Genomic DNA, 24,340 nt, shown 5'->3' on the forward strand with positions numbered 1-24,340 from the left:
ATTGTTACCCGCGCAAAACAACGTACCCAGCCCCCCACCCCCCGGCTAGCCACGTGGTTCAGGCGCGCACATTTTCGCCGCCTCGGCAGCTGCCATGGCGGCTGGGCGGGGTTCAGGTGAGGGCGAAGCCAGACACGTGATCGCTTTGCCGCTTAAGGTCACCCCAGCGCGGGCAGGTAGGTCTGGCTGTGGCTGCGCGCGTGCGTTCAGCGCGGGGTGGGCGTGCGAGGTGCTGCAGGTCATTGGTGCTGGGACGGGGGGAGTTGGGGTACCGCAGCGCCCCTGTCTTGAAGTGTTTTCCGTTGCACCCAGGATTTACAGTGAGTTTCAATGGCTCTCACCGCCCCCTCTGTAAGAAACTCGTCCAGTCTCCCGTTGCAGCTCCCCAGTGCATGCGCCAAGCTGCACCTTTCCTCCACCCCCACTACTCCCATGCCCTGCATTTCAGAGCTGGGCTGTGCTTTTCCTGGTGCAGATTGTAGCCTTTCAGTTGTCACGCAAAAGTTCAGCCTGGGCAGTTTACAGCCATCTCAAATCAGCAGCCGTGATGTGAAAGCGGACACATCAACCCCCCCGGCCCCCCGTCTGCAACCCTGAAGCAGCTAAAACCAGCCTTAAACTTGCAAAAGTGATGTTTTGCAAGGATTCTGTGAACCACCAATCAGGGAACGGCTAAGTGTAACCGCTGTATAAAAGACACCTGGCTCTGTATCCAGGTAGAGCCTTTGTACCAAGGTACTTGGCTCTCCTTTCTTTATGCAGAAATAAAGAAATCTTCCTTATCCCTGTCCAGTTGTTATTGGCTCTCAGCTAGGCAGACCGAATTTTCGGTAACACAGTCGCAATAAAAAATTCCCCCCTCCAAGTGTATTCACACACACACCTCTTGTATGGCTATGGTCTGAAGAATTGGCGTCTGTCCCACGAAAGCTCATCTAATAAATTATTTTGCTAGTCTTTAAAGTGCTACTTGACTGTGTTTTGTTTTGATGGTATATAGACTAGCACAGCTCCCTCTCTGTTACTCTTCTTTTCTATAGCTCTTGACTTGCGCCTACTACTTTGAACCCACAGGTAAAAAGTGTAACATGTTACAAGCGTGGCTATTTTACTGGGGCTTGGAATTAGATGTGACTGTTGACTTTCATGGTGCGGTGGCAGGTGAATCAGTTGATGCTGCTAAAAAAAGGTTTAATTTGTTTTGTGTGTCAGATTTTATATAAATTGAGGATTACGTAGAATAGAGGTCAGCAATCTGTGAGTGGTACACGAACAGGTTTTAATTGGTATGTGGAGCAGGAGCTCAGCCCTACCGCTTCTTCCCCATGCAGTTGGGAACGTGTTCAAAGCCATGCTGCCTGTGGATTAACAAAAGACCAGTTAATGCTACCAGTGACTTTAAAAGTATCACAGGCACTCAGACTGTACATAGAGGGCAAAAGGTCAAATTTCAGCACTCTGTCTCAGAAAGGTTGCTGACCCTGGTGTAAGAGTTTGTGGCAGTGCAAATTTCATAAGATATATATATATATAAGATATATGTATTCGGAATCTAATGTAAACTGAGATTTTCAGGTCCTGGCTAAAGCTGAGTGTTGGTGCTGATTCTGAAATTCTTGGCTGTGATGTCCAGCTAAGGATAGAAATGGCTTTTTATTTATTTATTTATTTATTTATTTATTTATTTAAATCCTGTTCATTCAAAACAGACAGGTGTGAGGTACAAGGAACAGACAATCATAGCTGTTTCGTAGAGATTGAGAGTTGAAGAGCATATAATGCCTTTCCGCTCCATGTCATTGACAAAGCGCAGTGAAAGCAAGTTAACAGCATCTGATGGCTGTATGGTGTCCTGCATGTTAGGAGTTTATAGATCTCAGTGGGTGTGTGTCTACACGACTAAGGCCATCAATAGTTCAGCTACTGCTAAAGTGCTTGGGTAGTGCGTGAACACAACATAAAGGCCAAGAGGGGGAAAGATGGAAGGCTAGAAAGCAACTCTTTAAGCCAGGAGTTGTTGATGGCTGCCACTCCAAGGTTTTGGTAAGTGATGAAGGACCACACTCTTTTGTGAAGTAGGTGTGGGGTCTGGGATGGAAGTTTGATGCAGAAGGGAGCTCAAGTAGGGAGTTGGAGCACAGAAGACAGTGGAAGGTCTGAGGAAGGAGTTCGGAGTGTGGGTTGTGTCCTGGAGCATGTTATTGGAGTGCAGGAAAGGATTCTGGCCTGGGGGAGGGACATAAGAGAGGATGCGGGATCTGGGAGGGAGTTGAGGTGTGGTACCGGAAGCAGACTCCTGGCCAGTGGCACTCTTGGGCAGGCTTTCCTGACTGCCAGCAGCCCCAGCCCAGAATGTGTGTCATGCATCTTTCTGTGCTGGTGGGGAGGGTTTCCAGTTTTTGCCCCCAGTTGCACTGCCTCTGCCCTCCGCAAAATCTCTCAGTTCCCATTGGTCAGTTTTGTGCAGCTGGCCAATAGGAACTGAGAGACTTTGCTAGTAGTAGGACAATGCACCCCCAATTTATCAACTCCCATTGGCCAGTTTCTGGCCAATAGGAGCTGATTTTGTACTTTAATTTAGCTACAGTCTAGTTAGGTAAAAGTAAATACCTCAAAGAAGTCCATGGGAGATTTTCTTGGGGGAAAGAAGCTAGTACCCCAAACTCCACAGTGGAAAGGCCATCAACAACTTGCTGTTGCTTCCTCTAAACCATTGCAGGCTTTGGAAATTGTACCGACCTATTGCTATAACATAAGTGTGTGTGTTTGTGTGTGTGAACGCTTAAGATTTAAATAAAAGGAGTTTTAAGTAAAAACTTTCTGGTTTGCATCAACCATGTATCAGATGTATTGTGTCCCTCTTGATTTATTCCTGACACTTCCTGGGAAGAAACACTGCTTTGGGCTCTGAAACCCGGAATAGTAAATTGGTGAGCTAGCGTGGAGAGGAAGGGGGATGATTGATACAAATGGTTTGTTTGTTTGTTTGTTTGCCTGCCTACGCAAAGCTCTATTGTTAGCTTGGCCAATTTGTAGAATGTATTGTGCTTTGCTGAAGATTTCTTTGTCCTTAGTTCTCAAATTCCAGTGCAATTGAGTCAAACACCATTTTACAGAGCAGGGTGAGCTCCTCTGAGGAGAACCTTCTAGAAGCAATTGCCATGTAGCCGCAGAGCAGATTACCCATTCTGGCTGGTCACGGAAAGGCAGACTCTTAAACAGGTGAGTCTCTTAAAGCTTATATTTCAAATCAATCTGGGGTTTAACATGACGCAGAAGGTTCAGATCCAGGAGGGGAAGCTTATCAAAAGACCAAGTCCAAACTGACACAGATTCAGGGCAAGGCATTCTCCAAGCCAGCGTGCAGGCAGCAGCTGATTTGGAATGATCTCATCTAGACAGATCGTGCATTTACAGATATTAACTGCAGTGGAATTGCTACTGATTTATTCTGGTGCAAATGAGAGCAGACAGTGCCTGTTCGGATAATGCCGTCCGATCTGCGGGTGCCGGAGACTGTGCATGTGACACCCCTCCCTGGTCCCACTCGGGAAGGCTAAAATGCTACTAGTATGTTTGTTGTTCAAATTGCCTGGCTCTGCCTGAGACCTCCCGGGTGGCAGTAACTGGGCACTCAGGGTCTGCCTACACTACTGGGAAGTTCAACCAAGTCGGGGTTGATCGTCTGGAGTTCGATTTTGTGATCCTGGTAGTTCAATTTTGCACATCTCTATCTGGGTTCGACAGTCAAACCCTGTACTTCTCAATATCATCAGGAGTAAGGGAGGTTGATGGGCCTGCCCTCTGGGTAAACAGCCAAGTAAGCTGAGTGGAAATAAGTCAATTCTAAATACACAGTTGCCATAGCTAGAATGGTGTATTTGCAGTCGACTTAACTCTCTAGTGTAGACCAAGCCTCAGAACACTTTCCTCTTGATTTTCACAAGAGTACATCACAGACGGACCCCTCTCCCCCTGCCTCCAGCAACTGTTCCTTTCTCTGAGCCGCTTCGTTCCAGCTGCCATTGCACTGGCATTTGGGGCAGTGAGGAAAGTTGCCCCCTCTGGGTCAGACACTCAACTGCTGTAAATCAGTTTTATTAGGACGTAACCTGTCTTGAGCTGCAACTAGGGCTGCCAAGCGATTAAAAAGTTAATTGTGATTAGTCAGGCTGTTATACAATAATAAGGCTATCTATTTAAATAATAGAATAATGCAATACATTCTTCTATATCAGGCGCGTCCAACCTGTGGCCCGCGGGCCATATGCGGCCCTGGACAGCTAGTAATGTGGCCCCACAAGATCGTAAACTTTTAACATTATTATGTGATTTATACACATTAACTATATTATATATTTTATATGTGGCCCGAGACAATTCCTCTTCACTCAATGTGGCCCAGGCAAGCCAAAAGTTTGGATCCCCATGTTCTATATAATCAGTATATTTGTGTCGTATTCAAAAGAGTCCTTTCCTTTTTATCTCCGTCTCAGCTGTGGGTGGCGTAGGGCCAGAGGTGGGTAGACTCTGCAGTGCAGAGTTGGGGGGTGGGGCTCAGCCCCCAACTACAGGTGGCACAGGGCTTAGGGATGAGGGGGATAGGTTGGGCAAGCTCTCCCCTCCCGCCAGGCTGTTTTATTTTAAAAATAAGGTCCCCAGGGAGGGGGAGCAGGATGAGTGTCACAGTCTGGTCTTGCTGGAACTGGGATATTTTTCCGTGTGCCTTCTGGTGGCGGTTTGCATTCTTGTGCCTTTCCAGAGCAGCTCATGCTGGTTTTCCAAATCTGCCGTTAACGGGCTTTCATTTTTCAGCTTGTTAATTCTGGCTTGCATTAATGGCAAGCATTAACCCGTTAATTGACACCCCTTGTTGCACATCATGAAAGCTGATGCCCTAATAAATGTGTAAGTCTTGAAGGTGCTGCCAGACTCCTTGTTTTTGCTGAGACAGACTAACGTGTGAAACCTGGCAGTATGCAAAACTCTTTTCCACTGGTTTTCAATGCTGATTTACACTCGCTGAGGCTCTGGCAGGGAATCTTGAGCCTGGAGTCCGGGGACCCAATCAAATAATTCTGCTGGGGGAGGCAGCTTTCTTGTGCTGTTGTGCCTCTGCTTTCTTTCCTGTGAACTTTTAACCAAACCAAGACTTTGGTTCTTGCACTGTTCTTGTTTACTGCTAGGAGGGGCCTTATCAAACGTGTATCAAAGGTCCCTGGTGAAGGAGAGGCACAGTTGTAGCGTGGCTTAGCCAAGGGGTGTCTAAATTTGAAATGACCTAGCTCCTTGGGAAACCAAACGGCTTGCACTGCATCCTAAAGGAGACTCAACCCTACAGCACTAGGGTCAGGGTCTTCCAGGGCCCTTTGAATTTATACCATAGGAACTCTGGTAGCTGCTTCTTTGATCAGCTAGGCCCCGCCCAGCTTTGTTTGCAACCAACAACTGCAGCTATTTTGCAGTCAGACCTCCCCAGGCTATTCCTAACTGTCCCTGGGGACTCGCCTTGCCTTGCCTTGACACATCGCACATTTGCGGTTACATTATTCACACAGGCCAGCTCACAGTGCACAGGGAACTCACCCTCAAAGCTCTCTTCTTCCATGTCCCCACAGCTTCTGCAAGGATGATCCTGCTGGGGAAAGTGCTTTGTGCTGTTGGGATTGTAGCTGGGCTCCTGGCTATCTTCTGGAGAGACACCTTCAACCCAGGTAGGTGGAGAGGGGAAACAGCCAGTGCTTGGAAAGAGGCTTCCAGGGATGCTGGAATAATCTGTAGAGTTGCGAGTGGGGTGAGAGTTATGGAGCCAAACAGTAAACCCTGTCTACAAGGGTAACAATTTATATCCGTGTGGTGTGGCAGGACCCCTAATTCCAGCACCTGCGGAGGGCAGATGGGGGAAGGGAAGTGTTCCCAACTTGTGGTCTGTAGAACCCTTGCCTGTGGTCTAGAGTAGTGGTTCCCAGTGTTTTCAGTAACATGGTGCACACACTTTTTTCAGCTGAATTGATAGCTCATAAATACCACATTTGCTTTGGGTGACAGTCTTACTAGAGAGGTTTGCAACATAGTAATGCATGCGACAAGCTAAACAAGGGTCAGATGCATTAATGTTTCAAATCCACCACAGAATGCACTGTCTTTAAAAGCGAGCATAGACACAATTTCAAAATCTGCTCAACACCACACTAGGGATGTTAAGTAAATGAATAACCACTGCAAGCAGGCTCCTCTCACTGCCAGCCCATTGGAGCCAGGACACAGCATTTAAACTGCCTCCCAGCTCCAACATGCTTGCTTCCTTCCCCTTGCCACAGCAGGGAGGGATCCCCGCCAGCTCATTTGGGTCAGGAAGCAGCATTTCAGCTGTCTCCTGACATGAACGGGGTCCTGTAGGATCTTCATTTCCCCTCACAACGGCTCAGCAAAGAACGTGGAGGTGGGGACTAGGGGGTTAGACCTCAGGGACAAATTGGTGAAGGTCCAGAGAAGAACAAAAATGGTTAAAAGTCTAGAAAACATGATTCATGAGGGAAGATTGAAAGAATTGGGATTGCTAGTCTGGAAAAGAGAACTGATAAGGGACAGAACAGCTTTCAAGTACCTAAAAGGTTGTTTCAACTGTAACCCAGAGGTACTGAGGCCACTGAAGAAGGGAGCATGAAGTCTTCCTTACAGCTAAGGGCCATATGGCTTTTAGTTTACGTGGCAGAGGTGTATGGTTTAGCTCCTAAGATCCCAGGTTCAGTCTCACATGTGAATGACCTGGGTCTGTCAGCTTTACACAAAGAGGGATAAAAATTCTTCTCCTTAGCCTCTTGGGATAAGACAAGAAGCAATGGGCTTAAATTGCAGCAAGGGAGATTTAAGTTGGACATTAGGGCTACATCTACACTAGCCAAAAACTTTGAAATGGCCATGCAAATGGCCATTTCAAAGTTTACTGATGAAGCACTGAAATACATATTCAGCGCCTCATTAGCATGTGGGCGGCCACGGCACTTCGAAATTGGCGCGGCTCATCCAGACGGGGCTCCTTTTCGAAAGGACCCCGGCGACTTCGAAGTCCCCTTATTCCTATCTGCTCAATTTTGAAGTGCCGCGGCCGCCCGCATGCTGATGAGGCGCTGAATATGTGTTTCAGCGCTGCATCAGTAAACTTCGAAATGGCCATTTGCATGGCAATGTCGAAGCTTTTGGCTAGTGTAGACACGGCCTAGGAAAATCTTTCTGTCAGGATGATTAAACAGTGGAATAAATTGCTTAGGAAGGTTGTGGAATCCCCATCACTGGAGATTTTTAAAAGCAGATTAGACAAATACCTGTCCAGGACGATTTAGATGGTGCTTGGTCCTGCCTTGAGGGCACAGAATTAGATCTGATGACATTTCGATGTTCCTTCCATTTCTAGTGTTCTGTGATTCTGTGATGGGAAAGTAAATGAAATTATTATGGGCATAATGAGGGTTGCTCTAATTGAAGACAAGTTGCGGGAGGCTAGTGCCTATCTTGCAGAAACCTGGGAGCTAAATGCATGGGATAGCTCTTGGAAGACAGAGGGGGAGAGCAAGGGGTAACCAAAGGAGCTGGCACACGGTCCTGGTATTGGCAGGCCTCAGAGGGACCTATCTGCATGACAGCCTGGAGTACAATCATGACTTTGGAGGAAGGACATACAAACCACCTATCCAAAATAGGGAAGGGGCAAGAAAGAAGAACGAAGTGCTGCTGGAGATTTGCACTGTGCAGTTTTTACATTGGAAGAAGGCAGTCAATCCCAGAATTTGAGGTTTAAAGGTGTATTACCTAGGTATCCAATAACAGCAATACTTAGCACTCACCTCCTCAAAGCACGGTACCAACATTAAACTGATTCATTAATCAAGCAGCAGTTCAACAATCGACCTGTCAGTCTGTTGGGTCTGGGGTTCTTTAGTGACAATCTTCCATCTTGATTGTGGTCTCTGCATTGCCCCAGAGGACGACATAGCAAGGGACTGATGAATCAGACTGAGTAACTAGGGATGGAAAAAATGGGTTACAACTTAATTAGATGAACCAGGTGCAGCATGACTTACAGGAAGGCAGGCTGAGATTGCTGCAAGGCAACTGGAGTTAGGAGGGGGAAGAAGGTGGGTGGTGTCAGCTGTAGCATGACCAGAGGGGTGAGGGTGGAAGATGGGCTAAGATGGCTCAGTGCAGATGGGGTTGAACCAGCTGTTGAGACCATGGCTAGCCTTTGTGTTTCCGGATACCAGTCAGAAGTGGAGACCCCAGTACCAGGAAAGTTGATGTTTCCATGGTATTTGCAACCCAGCCTGAAGCAGAATGGGCCTGTGATTGTCACTGGTCAGCCTGAAGTCATGGGATCTCCTGCTTAATCCTACATCTGCCATGGTTTGGGAGAAGCATCCAGGCTTGTGGACACTCACCTGAACTTTCCTGTCTTGGGAGCTCCCTGCACCAATCCTTCCAATTCTTCTTCCACTAATGCCTTCTTTTTGTGCTCTCTCTCCATCCCCACCTCCACCCCCACCCCAAGATACCATCTCTGGCACTCGAGTTCTCCTGACTGGAGCCAGCATGGGGATCGGAGAGCAGATGGCATATCATTATTCCAGATTTGGTGCTGAAATAGTTCTGACTGCCAGGAGGGAAACGCTGCTGCAGAAGGTAAGAGCCGCCTCATGCAGTAAGAGGCAAAAGGAGTAAAGCTATGGGAAGTAAAAATATATAGCGTGTGGGGCTGGTCCAGGGATCCGCAACCAAAATAGCAGGAAGAGCCATTTTTTTTCCCCAAATCCAGTAAAAAGTCAATAATTCAAGAGCCGCAATGCATGTGAGTACAAGACAGTCCTTAATAAATAACATCAAACCATACCTTTTGTAACTTCTATTTTAAGAACTACACACACACAATGGGCTTGTCTACACTATCACCGTCCTTCGAAGGAAGGATGGTAATTAGGGTGTAGGGTGCGAGAAGAGTTTGTAACGGTCTCATGAGAGCAGATCGACCCCTCTGTGAATCCTCAGGAGAATCTAAACAGACCAGTCTGTGCAAGGTGAAAGCTGCAAACTGCCATGGGAACAGCTGCAGAACAAGCTGCGCTTGCCAAGATTTCAAGGCTACGCTGGCAGTAGGCCACCAGAGATAGTGATAAGAAATGCATAGGCAATTTTAGGCAATCTTATGTTAATGAGCTCAGCTTTATCAGCTAGTGTTAGGAGGCCTGTTACTGAGCCTCTCCCCGAGCGAAGCTCCGACGCATCGGGCTTTTCCCCACTGGTGACTGCGGCGTCTCCGGGGCTCCCATCGCGGGTGTCACGTGCTTTCATTAAACCAAATATAGCACTCGCCTTCTGGGTGCAGCCTCGTCTCTGGGGAACCCGAGCCTGGTTGGCTACAAGGGTGTTGGGAGTAGTGCTGCCATGCATATGCAGCACTTGGTTAAACAAGCTCCCCCCTGTGGCAACTTTGAAGCTTTAAACTTCAAAGTACCGGTGGGTGAGCCGTGGCTAAACACGTGCCGGTACTTCAAAGTTTAAAACTTCAAAGTTGCTGTGGGGGGAGCTTACTTAATGAAGTGCTGCGTATGCACGGCAGCACTTCATTAGTAAACTCCCAACACCCTACTTACCATCCTCCCTTCAAAGGAAGGTGGTAGTGTAGACAAGCCCAATGAATTGTAATGCGTAGGGTGACCTTATCTTCCTGTCCCAAATGCGGGACAGGGAGACATTGGGGGAGGGGTGTCTCCTCCCCGGCTTCCTGAAGTCCCAGGGAGCCGGGAAGGAGGCGGCAGCCACCAGCCCTTCCTGGGAGCCCCGGGGAAGCTGCAGCTGCCAGCACTCCCCATGCCCTGGGGAAGTAGCAGCTGCCCACACTCCCCCGCTTCCCCGAGGCTCAGGGAAGTGACTTCTGCCAGCAGCTGTGCCTGCGCAGCTGCTGGCGGAAAAGGTTGCGGGTGGGGAACGGCCCAGATACGAGACAATTCATCACTTTTAAAAAATGAGGCAAGGCACCTTTTCGGCATCCCAAATACGGGACCCTCCTGCCTAATACGGGACAGATAGGCTACGTCTACACGTGAAGCCTACATCGAAGTAGCCTATTTCGATGTGGCGACATCGAAATAGGCTATTTCGATGAATAACGTCTACACGTCCTCCAGGGCCGGCAACGTCGATGTTCAACATCGACGTTGCGCAGCACCACATCGAAATAGGCGCTGTGAGGGAACGTCTACACGCCAAAGTAGCACACATTGAAATAAGGGTGCCAGGCACAGCTGCAGACAGGGTCACAGGGCGGACTCAACAGCAAGCTGCTCCCTTAAAGGGCCCCTCCCAGACACAGTTGCACTAAACAACACAAGATCCACAGAGCCGACAACTGGTTGCAGACCCTGTGCATGCAGCATGGATCCCCAGCTGCAGCAGCAGCAGCCAGAAGCCCTGGGCTAAGGGCTGCTGCCCACGGTGACCATAGAGCCCCACAGGGGCTGGAGAGAGAGCGTCTCTCAACCCCTCAGCTGATGGCCGCCATGGCGGACCCCACTATTTCGAAGTTGCGGGACGCGCAACGACTACACTGTCCCTACTTCAATGTTGAACGTCGAAGTAGGGCGCTATTCCCATCCCCTCATGGGGTTAGCGGCTTCGACGTCTCGCTGCCTAACGTCGATGTTAACATCGAAATAGCGCCCAACACGTGTAGCCGTGACGGGCGCTATTTCGAAGTTAGTGCCGCTACTTCGAAGTAGCGTGCACATGTAGACACGGCTCTAGTCACTTTAGCAATGTGATATGTGTTTACTGCAGGTCGTTCACAAACTCTTTACATATTCTGTTTCCTCACACTTTACGTGTGTGTTTATACCAGTGCTTCTTGACTTTCACTCCCAAACCCACGTTAATTATGCCAATTTTACATCAGGTTTAATTGCCGTTTTCTTTCTTAAAATGTGCGTTGCCCTTCGCAGCAGGAATACCGCAAGCTTCTTCCTTTTCAAAAAGAAGACTTTATTAGCAACACGAACAAAACACAGATACAGTATCATGTCCCACAATGCACTGCACATGTTAAAGTGGGAGTTACACATCGTTTGTATTTAGGTACGAGTTGTTCATTTTTGGGCTTTTAGATGTTCGACATTTATCAAAAATAATCAGGAGGGGGTTTTTTTTGTTTGTTTTTTAATTTTGCTATTATAGTGTTGAGAGCCACAAAGAAGTCCTTAAAGAGCCACATGCAGCTCCAGAGCTGCAAGTTGTAGACCCTGGGGCTGGTCAGATATTTTCCTTAAAACTGTCTTTGCCTAGGAAATGGCTGAGAGGGGAGGGTTGGCCATATTCATTTTTACGTGGGCAGCGTCTGCTTCCTGTAGTAAAATGTTAACTTTTCTTTATGCTGGAAAGTGCTGCCAAACCAAAATGTTTCAATTCTAAAATGCTGACAAAATGCCTTTTGGGAGCTGCAGCTTGAGTACCACATGCTGCCATTCTTGTCCGTGGATCAAGATGTCAAGTCGCACTTCATCTCCCATGATGCAACGCCACTGCGCAATGGCTATGGTTCACCATATGGACTCACCAAGAGCTGAAGCCGGGGTGCATCATGGGAGATGTAGTCCACGAGGGAACCCCACCAACAGAGGAGATATGGAAGTGGGAGGTACTTGGACGACAGCTCACATGAGGCACGGGAGCAGCATTGAAAGATTTCCGTTCTGAGGTAAAATATATCACTGAAAACTCAAAATTTTCTTTGGGGGGGGGAAGATTTCTAATCAGTGCAGGTAAATTGGAAATACAAACTCATCCATCTCTGGAGTACAGAAGTCATGTGAGAACAGGCCCCGTGTAACATTCTGAAGGGTTGGGTCTTGAGGAAGGTGAACGTAAGAACATTGTATTCGGATGGGGCTCACCCAAGCGTCACCTTTAGGCTTTATTCTTGTTCGTGTTGTATGAGTACAACAGGCCCTTTTGCCGTGCCACGGCCTGAGGGCTTGTCTGCATTCGAGAGTTATTTCAGATTAAGGTAAACTATAAATTTAAAATACAACAGCTATTCCAGTATAAAATCTGAGGGTATGTCTACATGGCAGCCTTATTTCCCAAATAGCTTATTTTGAAATAAGGCTGCTGTACACAAAAATGCATTTGAGATGGCACTTAGCTATTTCGAAATACGGCATCTACTCACACAGAGCCTATTTCGAAATAGAGCCGTTGGATGCACTATGGCTTATTTCAAAATAAGCTCTATTTCCTGTCTTAACACCTGTTTCAAAATAGCTATTTTGAAATAGTAGCTATCCCTTGTAGAATGAGGTTTACCAACTTCAAAATAAGCCAGCTGCTACTTGGAAATGATTTCAAAATGGTGGTTGTGTTGTGTAGACATTAGGATAGTTATTTTGAAATAACTTTGCTCTGTGGACCTAGCCTCAGAGACATTCACATCTCCCTATCAGGTACTTTGAATGACCACAGTCGCCTTGACTGATTTCCCCCTAATTTACAATAGCGCTACTTCAAAATGCGCTTTGTGTGTAGCAGCGTTAGTTCTAAATAAGCTTTTCTGGAGTAGTCTGAGATGGGCTGGCTGTGTGTAGACGCTGTATTTGGGGACAGCTGAGCGCTACTTTGAAATGCACTTTGTGTATAGCAGCGTTAGCTCGAAATAAGCTCTTCCAGAATAGTTTAGTTCGGAATAAGGCTGCTGTGGAGACACACCCAGCGAGGGCTCACAAGTATCAGCAGGGGACAGAAGTCCGTTGGAAGCGAGACAGAAAAGGCTGGGCCCAGGGGAATAAATAGTCACTTCTTTCTTTTGTAGTAATTTTCTTGACTTTGTATTTTCACTCCCGTCTGTCTGATGAAGTGTGTTTTACCCATGAAAGCTTATTCCCTAATAAATCATTAGGACCCCTGGTTTAGTCTAGTACAGTTTTACATGTGGGCACTCTTATTCTGTGTGGTTAGGGGTTTAATTTAAAGCATTATAATTGTTATTGGTTAAATGAGAATCACTCCCTTTTGAGCTGGATGGAAGTAAATGTGGGTGTAAAGCACGTGGCTTTATTCATGGTTGGCTGTGACTGACAATGACATGAAAACTGTGAGGTGAATGCTGAAACAGCTTCTTGTCTCTCCCCACCAAAGAAAGTATACTTTGATTTGTTTGTGGTTGTTGTTATTCCTCTAGGTGATGGAGAAATGTTTGCAGCTGGGAGCAAAGAAAGTCTTTTACATCCCAGCCGATATGTCTTCTTCACAAGCACCTGAAAAGGTGGTGCAGTTTGCATTGCAAAAACTGGGTGCGTATTGTGCTGTCTGAAGAAAAGGGACTGATGCTAGGGGAGAACAGGTGCCTCTGTGAAAGGGAGGCTCGGACTATAACAATTCCAGGTTCCTCTTGGCTGGAGGGGAATAAGGTTGCATATGTCTCAGTTTGAATGGCCTGGTGGGAAAGGTTCCCTAATAATACCGAATTTCTGAGTCTGATTCTCATTTACACTGCTCTGCTAAAGCACCCTCGAAGTGGATGTATATTCATATCCTTTGTCCACTGTCAGAGCAATGTTAAGGGGGTCTTGCTTCAGATGCAAATCAAGCCCTCCATCTTTGAGTGGTGGTAGTTGATTAACCCTCACAATGCCTCTCTGAGGAAGGGATGGAGAGAAGCCAGTGTTATTCTGATTTCACAGGGGGAGAATGAGGCACAGGGCAGTTCAGCATCAGACCTTGTTGTTATGGTGGCTGGTCCTATACAAGTGCCAGTGAGATTAAATCCAACAGATCGGGCCTAGCTGGAGAATACTCTTCCCATGCGGACAGTGTGTGTAAGGAATCCTCAGTCCAATCTTAAGGGATGCATGTCCACATCACAGACCGCACCATCCCATCTAGCCTCAGGTGCTCCTCCGTAGTAGCTTCTAACAAAAGACTAAGTACTCAGTGGGCTGTGAACTTCTGGGAGTGGGTCCCTCTGGACTGAGGGGGAATCTAACAGACTGGATGTGCTGACAGACTTTCCCTAGGTCAGGAGGGGACCCTGCTGCAGGCTCTGTCTGCTAGGGATGCGAAGGTTGGAAGGGAAGAATGGCTCAGTGTTTAGAGCACTGGCCGAGGAAGGTTGTAGGAGACTGGTTCAGTTCTTTGCTGTGCCACAGCTTTCCTAGTTCTCCTTGGGCAACTCACTTTGCCACTCTATGGCTCAGTCCCTCGTAATACCCTGCTGTGCTCCACAGAGAATTGGAAAGAAACTACCCTAAAAAGATTGCAAGGTGTTCAGACTCTGCTGCCACAGGAAGTCATGTAAGTCTCTTAGAACCACATGGGGGCCTTTCTCTAGTTTAGCTGCAGATTATGCCTGCCCCAGCTTTTCTCAGGCTGTGTTACACCCTGCCCCAATGACCCCAAAAGGACAATCGAAACTGGGAGCCGCAGACCTGAGAGAGTCTCTATCCACTGAGCTCCCTCTGAACACCTGGCGTCGATTCTGGTAAATGCAAATTCAAAAATGCCTGGGAAAGCTGAGCTGCAGGACTCTCCAGGTCACAAGCCATCACACAAGGCTCCTCTTGCTGCATGACTCCCTGGAAGGATTTGCTTTTATTTACTACAAGCATGGGAGGGAGTTGTCTTTTCCTTTCCTTCACTGGCTGTGCTGTTGATCAATTTCAGCTGTGTGGCCTTGGTCAGAGCTGGGGAGTGGGGTGTCAGGACTCCTGGGTTCTGTGCCTGGCTTCATTCTCTTTGGGTTTGACATGGCTTCATGTAGCCCCATCGCGTCATGTCTGAGTGCCTCAGTATACCCACTTCAGTCAGTGATGGATGGATGTGTGAGGGGTGTCCTTTGTGCATCTGTTCCATCCTGGTTGCGGTTGCAGTCCCAGCAATACCTCTGTTTGGCTGAGTGTATGTGTAAACTGAATAGCCAATTCCAGCTACCTAGTGCCCAAGGCAGAGCCATGTGTGTGCCCCAGGAGATATTGAACAATGCCTGCAGCTGCCCTCTGCCTTTAAAATAAAGATGCAACAGGCAGGCACTACGTTTCCCACCATGCAATGCTTCACCAGGAGCCAAGTGGCATTGTAAAGAGACATTCATTGCCATCTCTCTAGGAGCTGCTTTGAGGGTGCCCAGGGGTGTTGCCTGAATTGGGCACGTCCTGGGCTCCAGCTGATGGAGTTCTTCCCAGCAATCCAAACACAATTGTTATCTGGTTTGCTTCCCTCTTTATGCAGCATGTCTTGACCCTTGGGTGACCCTGACCCCCATCCTGCTGTGCTGCTTGCAGGGGGACTGGATCACCTGGTGCTGAATCACATTGGCAGCAGCCCTTTCCAGATGTGGGATGGGGATGTGGAACACACCCGCTGGCTCATGCAGGTGGGTTTCTGCAGCAGCCAGTGCTCTTTCGTGGGATCAGCCCTCGCTTTGGGAGACTTGGGACAAATGCAGACCTGGCCCATTCCACTGAAATGGAGCCCTTGATGCTAAACAAAGGTGCCGTGAAAAGCTCTGTAATGCTTTGCTGTGGATTGAGAAGCCAACTGAGATGTCAGAGATGTGGCTGGAGGGAGCTGATCTGGTTAGGTTATGCCCACTCTGCCTCCTCTCAATCTCTCTCCAGCTCTATCTGATTTCTGCAGTACCTGCTAGTGAGGGCGCGTAACATGTCATTGGCTCCAAGGACCCTGCTTACAGATGCAGCATCTTTGGCTGAATCACCTCAATGTGTGGTCAGCTATTGTGCCATACGCAGATGGACTTGTGCTATGTATGGTCTAGGAGCGGTATAAAGTAATGATGCAAAAGCCTGCAGGTGATTAGCTTGTGGGGCAATCTCTTAGTCAAACTAACCAACATATTTGGCCTAAAGACGGCTCTGGAAGTGATCTTGCATCGCAGGATAGTGAGCTGCTATCAGCAAGTGGTGTTGTTACCCATCAGAGGTACAGCAAGGTTCCAGTTTATACGAAGTTTAGATATTTTAAGTCTGGAACAGTAACAGAGGAAGAAGCACAAGAATACCATGGTTACTGACTGGGTTACGTGCTAATAAGCATCAGTTCCAAGATGTTAGATTGAGGAAACATGGATAAGGAAAACCAGTTGAAACACAGCAAGTGTTAAAAGAAATCTCTGATTAAAGATGGCATTTGGAGAGGAAGATTTCCTAGAACCTGCTATGTCAAGGACCTCTGGTGGGTCATCTTACTTTCGACAGGGCTCCTGCAAAGGGATAATTATGCAAGTTCCCAGCTGCTTGGATTATCTTTGTCTTCTTTGCTATGTTGTGTTTTTTTGTGACAGAACTGATGGTTCAAATTCAAAAGGTCTTCTGTAGGTCTGAGTGTCTCTCTCATGTAAGCCAGGGCCCTCTCCCTGAAATGAATTGTAACACTGTGGCCAATCTAGAGGCAAACAAACCCTGCCAAGCCGAGGAATGTTAATTTGGGAAAACTAATAGGACCTAACAACTGAAGTCAGGTTTTAGGACCCTAACGATGCTGAACTGTTTTTTTCTGACTCACTGGGAAGCTACATCAGGTGAGTCCTAATAACTTCATTCCATGATATGAAAGGGCTGGAGCCTCTTCTCAGAACAACAAGAACTAGAGCTCCGGACAGAGAGATTGGGAGAGGAAAGAAGAGTCAAGGTCAAGAGAAAACTTAGGCTGATGAAACAAGAAGGAGTCCTGAAGCACCTTCAAAACTAACAGAGTTATTTGGGCTTAAGCTTTCATGGATAAAACCCACTTCATGAGATGTACCTCAGGTTTCTGAGATGCATCTGATGAAGTGGATTTTACCCATGAAATAACATCTGTTTTTAAGGTGCAACAGGACTCCTTGTTTTTGCAGATACAGTTTAGCAAGGCTACCTCTTGGAGCCCTACCCTGATGCTTATTCTTTGTTAATAAGTAAGTTCACAATAAAGGTAAACCCAGGAAGAGGAGAAATTTGGACCAAATCCAGGCTGTTACGACGTGGGTGAGAAATGACACTGCCTTACTGGCCAAAACCTTGAGAACAGCTATCTGTGCTTTGCTACACATGTATAGACCCAGGAAATCGTTGGGTGAATGTCCAGCAATAACCTCAACTCTGATCATGCCTATTAATCAAATCTTAAAGTACCCAAAAGTGCAGTGGTCCTTTTATCCTATTAGTCCAGACCCCTGGATAGGTGCAGCTCTTCCCTGGGTGTTTCATATAGCAAATCAAACATTCGTTTCATGACCTATGCACTGGGTGGGTAATCCCATGTCCAGCCCTCCTGCTACCAACAAATGTTTAGTTTAAGGCTTGGCTGCTACTTTCTCATTTTTTTTTCCCCTGTCTTGTCTCCTTTCATGCCAGGTGAATTTCCTGAGCTATGTGGCCTTGGCATCAGCAGCTCTTCCCAGTCTGGCTGAGAGTAAAGGAACTCTGATTGTGGTTTCTTCCCTCACGGGTTAGTGCTTGAAGCCTGCTCAGAGCTCTAGCTGGTAAAGACTGTATCCCTCCTGCATGCAGTGCTTCACTGCCTGCAGCAGGAGTCAGAACTGCAGTGGAAATAGGACTTTGTCCTCGTCAGGGCTTCTGTGGGTTACGTCATTTCGTGTTCCTCTAGGGCCCCAACCTTCTGAGCACTTCCCAGGGCACAAACACTTGGCCACACCAGTGAAATGTAGCCAGTCCTAGGGCATGGGGGGGAAGCAGCCAAACTAGCACCTGAATACTTTGGCCAAGAATGTGAAACTGATTGCTACAGGGGCAGCCCAGACACCATGGAATCTTTTCCCCCATGTCAGTAATGCTTGTCTGGGTCCATTATGAGATTGGATGTTTCTGTCTTCTAATACATCCAGTACTGAGCAGCACTGAGGTGAGAGAACCTGAGAGTAATAGCTTTGGTGCAGTGTAGCAAATATTCTGTTCCCACTTGGATCTTTTTTCCCCCCAGTGAGTTCTCTCCTAGCTGTACCTTTGCCCCCCAGCGTGGTCTGCCAGAGTTTTCACTTGGTTCCCTCTTCTCTTGTTTGCCTTCTAGGGAAGTTCTCCACCCCCTTCACAGCCTCTTACTCTGCCACCAAGTTTGCTCTGGATGGGTTCTTTGGCTCCCTGCGCCAGGAGCTTGCCATGCAGAACCAAGATGTGTGCATCACCCTCTGTGTTCTGGGGCTGATCAACACTGACGCGGCTTTGGAAAAGATAAGGTATGTGTGTGTACATGCCCAAGAATGTGCGCATCCATCCAGGCATTCACATGTGTAAAAGAATGGGGCAAGAATGTTTGCCCCATGCATGCATGAGTGTAAGAACACAAATGTGTGTGCGCGTGAGTGTGAACACACAAGTGTGTGTGCATGAGTGTGAACACAAGTGTGTGCATGTATTAGTGTGGATGAGTGTGGAAGGGTGGAGGTGGTTTGCATCATTCATACTGAGATGTCAGTTCGTAAGGAGCAGGACAGCACCATGATAGGTAGGCTTGTGTGACCAGATGATTGTTCCCTTACAGGGGCAAGGTGTCCATGTATGCCTATCCAGCTGCTGATGCCGCACTTGCCATCATCAAAGGGGGAGCCACCAGGGCACGGGAGGTGTTTTACCCCTGGTGGCTGGAGCTACTGTGCCTCACGCGGGATTGGTTCCCTGACCAGCGGGATGTAGTCATGCAGAGCTTCTATAACTACACCAGCACCTGAGTGGTACAGAGCCACCCTCCCCTTCAACCTGCAAATACAGTGGCCAGGTCCTCAGCTTCTGCTGAAGTTGTGCTCAGCCATTGGCTTCAGTAGGAGCAGGTTTTGGACTTGAAATGAGAAAATGTCAGGGAATCCTTGACTAAGGGCCTGGGAGCAACCTTAGCAACCTTCTCTGTCCCCATCAACTTTAGTTCTGACTCTTCCCCATCTACAACTCTGTCTCACCCCTACCCATCAGCCAATCTCTGACCCATCTTCTCTCACCATCAACCTTAGTTCTGACCCCTCCTCTAGTCCCATTAACCTTAACTCTGACCCCTGCCCCTTATCAGTGTTTCACTGCCCCTCCCTCCCCATCAACCATAAATCTTTACCCATTCCACTCTGTCTATATTTCCATGCATGATCCAACGCCCTTGCACTGCCATCTGAGTGACGCTCCCTCAGCTTCACATACCCCCTGCTCCTTGCCGCATTGTCTCCAGCCTCTGTGGCCTCACCCACCCATTCGTACAGATAGGAGTCTTTCCTCTTGCCCCAGGCCGCGATCTGCCAGGGCTAGGGATAAAGATTCCCCACTTCTCTGATGCAATGTAGAGACCATCCTCCCAGCTGGGAGACTCATCTGATGCCCCTGCCCAGTGACAGCTCCCCCCTAGGAGGCAGATCCTCTTCATGGGATAAATCCTTGAGCCCATCACACCATGCTAACAAGGACTTGGGGCCCTGGGATTGGCAAACTGTGATCTTTGATATGTGGAGGGATATATGGTCACCAGCTCCTGGGCAGTTCCATTCAGCTTCATCCTCTTCCCCTTATGGCCAGTAAGACATGAGTGCTAGGCCAGAAGTCCACTTTGCATGCGAGTCAGGTGGTTCCTCGGGCTACTATTGAGCCAGGTGAAAGTGGGATGCTACATTAGGGCCTGGGGGACAGTGCTTGCAGGTCTCTCTCCTGCCTAGTTGGCCAGGGTAACAGGGAGACGATGCTCCCAGCTCCTACCCCCTGCTGGTCAGGGAAGAAAGTAGATGTGGAAGAACCATAGTAGCCGCCCTGGGTGAACACACCCTTCCCAGCTGTGCCTGACCCAAATTCAGGTGAAATTAATGGGGAACAGGGCCTGGTGGCAGCAACGCCAGCCGCCCACCGCTGCTCTTGACCCCATAGGAGTTGGCAGGTGCTCAGCCCTTCTGAAAATTGGTTTATGTAAAGATCTGTGGGAAACAATTTGACTGGGGCGAGACAGCCAGGCTACCACACGGTGGCAGCAATTAACAGCCACTGAACCCATGCTGTGGACCAGGTCGTTTCAGCTGCTTTCATGTGTTGCGGGGTGGGGAGCTGAATACCCTTCATGTACACTCAAGGAATTCACGTATTGCTTCTAGTTTGGCAGCTTTGTGGTAGCAACGAATTGGGCCACGGATGGCTCCGCTGAGCCCACGGATTGTAAGTCATGTAAGTGACAATGCACAGGGAACAGTTGGGTAATAAATGATGTGTGTCAGAGCGGTCACTGTGTTAGTCTGTAGCTTAGAGAACAACACGATGTCTTGTGGCACCTTAGAGACTAACAGATTTTTTGGAGCATAAGCGTTCGTGGGCAAAGACCCGCTTCACCAGATGCATGAGTGCAGGGGGGAGGGTGGTTTCAGAGGGGTATTTAAAGAGTGGGGTCCCAGTAAAAGGGAGGGTCAGAGCTGACAAGGTTTATTCAGCAATTGGAAATGGCCCATTGTCAGAAGAACCTGTCAAAAGAGGAAAAACAAGTCAGATCAGACTGGCAGATATGAGCTATTGTCCCAGTGTAATGGGGAGATCTTAACAGCCAGGGCAGAGAAGCTGTTTTTGTAAGGTCTGAGCCACTCCCAGTCTCTGTTTAATCCTTGGTTAATGGAGTAAAATTTGCAAATAAATTGCAGCTCAGAGATTTCTCTCTCCATTTGATATTTTTTGAAATTTCTTTGTTTCAGGACCGCCAACCTGAAATCTGCTACTGAGTGTCCAGGGAGGTTGAAGTGTTCTCCCACAGGCTTCGGTAATAAATGAGTTGCTCCCTTTTGAGCTGAGTGGTGTTAGGATGGTTTGTGCGCTGCATGGCGTGGGTGTATGGTGAACAGCTGCGGGATGGAAGAGAAGCGGCGGAGGTGGAGACAGTAAAAACAGCAGGGATGACATCCTGTCGCCCCAGAATGTTGCTGGCTGCCAGGGGACCATGGATTTGCCTTTATGAAGACAGAGGCTATTGGAGTGTGGCTGGTTACTGGGGATTGGAGACAGTAGTCGAATCAAAGAAATGTAGGATCTCAAGAGATCGCCTAGGTCCTGTCCCCGGTGCGGAGGCAAGACTAAATACACCAGTCCCCAAAAGCTTATAGTCTGAACAGACCAGAGGCAAGTTATCATCTCCCGAGTCAGTTGAGTCCTGGGTGAGATGGAGTGACTCACCCAAGATCATATAGGGAATCAGTGGCAGAGCTGGGAATCAACCATCTCCACCTTGTTCCTAGACCTGTAATCACAAGGACACCATGCTACCCTCCCAATGGAGCTGTTTGCAATCAAGGTGAAGGCAGAGAAAATTAAGCAGAGTTGGGCAAAAAGCCCTCCATGCGCTGTTTCCCCCATAGGTGCGTGGAGCCCAGTGTCCAACAGAAATGTCCAACCTTAGGCTCCCGTCAGCAATGCAATAACAACAACCCGACCCTGCTTGTCTTTTCAAAAGCAGTGTGATTGCCAGTCAAATCTGGAGTCTGAGGTTGCAAGGCCCAGTGCAGCTGTCACTCAATTGAGCCCTTTACAGCAGACATGGGGGAACCGGTTGTCTGTGAGAAATGGGACCGTTGGAGGCCGTGGGTACATCGTCCAGCCAAGCAGGAGCTGCAGACGGCTGAGGGATCCAGTGCAGGAGCCCAGCTACTTCCCCTGGGCTGCACACTGCAACATTCCAACAGCCTCACATGGGTGGAGAATGCCTTTAAAGATGTGCGTGCAGCCGAGGGGTTTGGAAGTGGCTCCAGGGGCCAGCCAAGCAGCACAAGATGGAATGGATGTTTTTGCCCTTAGTCACTAACCTTTTATACTGGAAACAACAAGGAGCGTGCGGGATGACTCATGGCCATCGGGCAAACCTGCAGCACTCGGTATCTGTTAACCAGCTGTTGTTTGCTTATGTGTATTTTAGCACATGTCTCTTTGGACACTCTAGCCATCCTGGGCATGACTTAAAAATGTATCACCTCTAATAGCCCCAAGGGCAGCTGTATAGCACAGTGCTACCCTCCCAGCTGTAAACCAAACTCCAAGCTCTGTCCACCTCTCCCCACCCCTCCACACCTTGCAACTCACCAGCTCCCTCCAGCCTGGCCCGTTGTTTGTAAATGCCTTTCTGGGCTGGAGCGAGGGGAGGACTGAGGCAGAGAGGAAACCCCACAGTGCCCAGTGCACCCTGCGTCAGCACCCCAAGTCCAATCTGCCGGATCAACCTGCCTCCCTTCCCCCCCATGCCTTTGGCAGATGAGCCAGCTGAGCCTGGCTGGATCTGAGTATCACCTGCATCGTAGTTGGGTGTTGGGCAGAGGGGGGGCAGAGTTTTAAACTAAATAAGAATAAACCACTTTTAAAGTGAAAAGGAAGCATCCACACAGGGCTTTGCAATAGCTTAAGTGAACCAGTTTAATTAAAATGGTGCATGCCTGTGTGTAGACGAGGCCTAGCTAAAATCCTCAATTCCCCTCTCCCCAGGAAGAAAAAAAAAGCTGGCATGAAACAGGCTGTGCTGCTCCTCTTCCTTCCCACCTGCCCAACCCAGAACTGGGAGAGAAGGAGGATTAGGGAAGTGGCCTTACAACATCTGAACTCTATTGGCTGCCGTGCTGGCCAGTGCAACCCATGCTGGCATAACATGGCTCTTTGGTCAGCTGCTGCGAGAATAAAGGGGATGGGAGCAGGGTTCCCTCTAATTTTTTCCATCCATGGGCAAAATATATTTTGTTATGTGCACTCAGGCATGTGTGGATGTGCACCACCAATAGGAACACAGGTGGCTGGCTGCGGGTGCTCTGCTACGCACCTGGGTGGCTGCCCAAGTGCTCAGCTCACAGGAAACACTGGGGCCAGCCCCTGCAGCTGCTGCACCCTTTGCAAGGGGCCCATCCTTACAGCACATCACTCTGTATTTGGAATGAATTAATGGAAAACCCAAGGGTGCTGCCTACTCCGGGCTGATATTTCAACATATGTGCTTTGTGCCCAGCCAGAGGATGGTGTCACCATCAGGCAGGCGGACAGCCAGCAGTCTGCCTTCAAAATAAATCAGTGGACACGTAAAGATATGTCACTTCCTGAAGTTGATTTCAGCTGTATTTTGAGTTGTTAGAAAAACAACATTTAAGGAGATTGGCAACATGGCTACCCTGATTGGTTCAAAACTGGCTGAGAGGTGACCACAGCTGCCTGGGCAGATTGAAACCTGGCAGACAAATGGGTCAGTGAGGAGAGAGTGGTTTTACCACTGCTGTTATGTTAGGCAGACTCCATTGTCAGGGCCTGTGATGGCCTAACTGGCCAGAAAGGGCATGGTGACAAAGTCAGGCCAGAGGGCTACAGGAGAGTAGTAGCAGGGAAATATATTAGCCTCAGATTAAATAGGTCCCAGGGTAAACTAAAAGGATTTTGCCTGAATCAATCAGGGCAATCAAGCTAATTAGAACACCTGGGGCCAATTAAGAACCAGTTGAGACTGGTTAAAAAGGCTCCTCTTCTGTTGGTTCAGTGTGCACAAGGAGCTGAGGAGGGAAGGTGTGGTAGAGGATCGGGGAGATTCAAGCACTAACAGGTGCCAGTGAGGAGAAGGTGGGTAAGGAAGGTGCTGGGTAGGACCATGGGGAGGTGGTCCAGGGAGTCGTAGCTGTCATGTGGCTGTTACTGGAGATATTTTCAGGCATCTGCTTTCACAGGAACTCTAGGTTGGAACCCGGAGAAGAGGCTGGACCCAGTTTCTACCCACGACATTCTCCCCTTTACAACAGGGGGTGAGGACTGGTTTTGGTAGAGGGGTTTGTCCTGCCCCGTACCACTTGGAGGGGCCAGAGAGACTATGAAATTTGGTTTGCTCACTTTTCCCCATGCTGGCCAATGACAAGAGCAGCTTAACAAACAGCGAGCTAGTGCCCTGAAGAAAGTGTTGAAACAGGGCTGCTGTGAGCTTCTGAGGAGAGCAGTATACCCAAAAGCACAGGACTCACCCAGATGGAGAAGGCTTCACCATATCTTGAAGACAGGTGAGCTGGTTGAAGAGACCCACATACAAAGACCCGTGCAGTGGATCAGCCATCACGCTGCACTCCCAGGAGTACCATGCATGGGCTGGGGAAGCTAACAGTCCAACCAGTGAACCAAATTCGGCCATGGCTTCTGGTCATGTGCCATCTGACTGCTGCTCCAGTGCCACCATCCATCCACTTCCTTGCCAGTGGTCGGGCACTTCAACTTCAGGTGAATGGTGAGGGCCCTTCAGCAGCATATCGTGGCCTCCCTTGTTCCTTAGTCCCTCGCCACCGGGCTGTTGTAAGGATCTTGCACGAGTTGGGTGCCAGTAGACAGCACATTGGGACACAGCC

The 24,340-nt window shown here is 48.5% G+C and overlaps 1 protein-coding gene across 8 annotated transcripts; it reads left to right on the top strand.

The window, feature by feature from the left end:
• The first annotated feature begins 73 nt into the window (after positions 1-73).
• HSD11B1L (hydroxysteroid 11-beta dehydrogenase 1 like) lies at positions 74-23,022 on the top strand. 8 transcript variants are annotated; one of them, XR_012642667.1, is made up of 11 exons: positions 74-176; positions 3,117-3,222; positions 5,619-5,714; positions 8,546-8,676; positions 13,220-13,331; positions 15,318-15,409; positions 17,388-17,481; positions 18,061-18,226; positions 18,532-18,721; positions 20,108-20,177; positions 20,693-20,765. XR_012642667.1 is itself a non-coding variant. In XM_074978545.1 (10 exons), the coding sequence occupies exons 3-9, from the start codon at positions 5,630-5,632 to the stop codon at positions 18,716-18,718; spliced, it is 867 nt and encodes a 288-aa protein (XP_074834646.1). In that variant the 5' UTR covers positions 74-176; positions 3,117-3,222; positions 5,619-5,629; the 3' UTR covers positions 18,719-18,721; positions 20,108-20,765. The 8 variants fall into 8 exon arrangements, 5 of the variants coding, with proteins under 5 accessions (XP_074834646.1, XP_074834647.1, XP_074834644.1 ...); XR_012642666.1 differs by having other exon boundaries at positions 18,532-20,177; XR_012642668.1 differs by lacking the exon at positions 18,532-18,721.
• The last annotated feature ends 1,318 nt before the right edge of the window (positions 23,023-24,340 follow it).

This window comes from Carettochelys insculpta, chromosome 27 (assembly GCF_033958435.1).
Source record: "Carettochelys insculpta isolate YL-2023 chromosome 27, ASM3395843v1, whole genome shotgun sequence".
NCBI classification, from domain to species: Eukaryota; Metazoa; Chordata; order Testudines; family Carettochelyidae; genus Carettochelys; species Carettochelys insculpta.

Excerpts from the sequence above, each read along its gene's own strand:
- HSD11B1L (XM_074978543.1), top strand. The coding sequence starts at position 5,630 with ATGATCCTGCTGGGGAAAGTGCTTTGTGCTGTTGGGATTGTAGCTGGG. Across the intron at positions 5,715-8,545 it reads GAGAGACACCTTCAACCCAG|ATACCATCTCTGGCACTCGA; the intron begins GTAGGTGGAGAG and ends CCCCACCCCAAG. Across the intron at positions 13,332-15,317 it reads GTTTGCATTGCAAAAACTGG|GGGGACTGGATCACCTGGTG; the intron begins GTGCGTATTGTG and ends TGCTGCTTGCAG.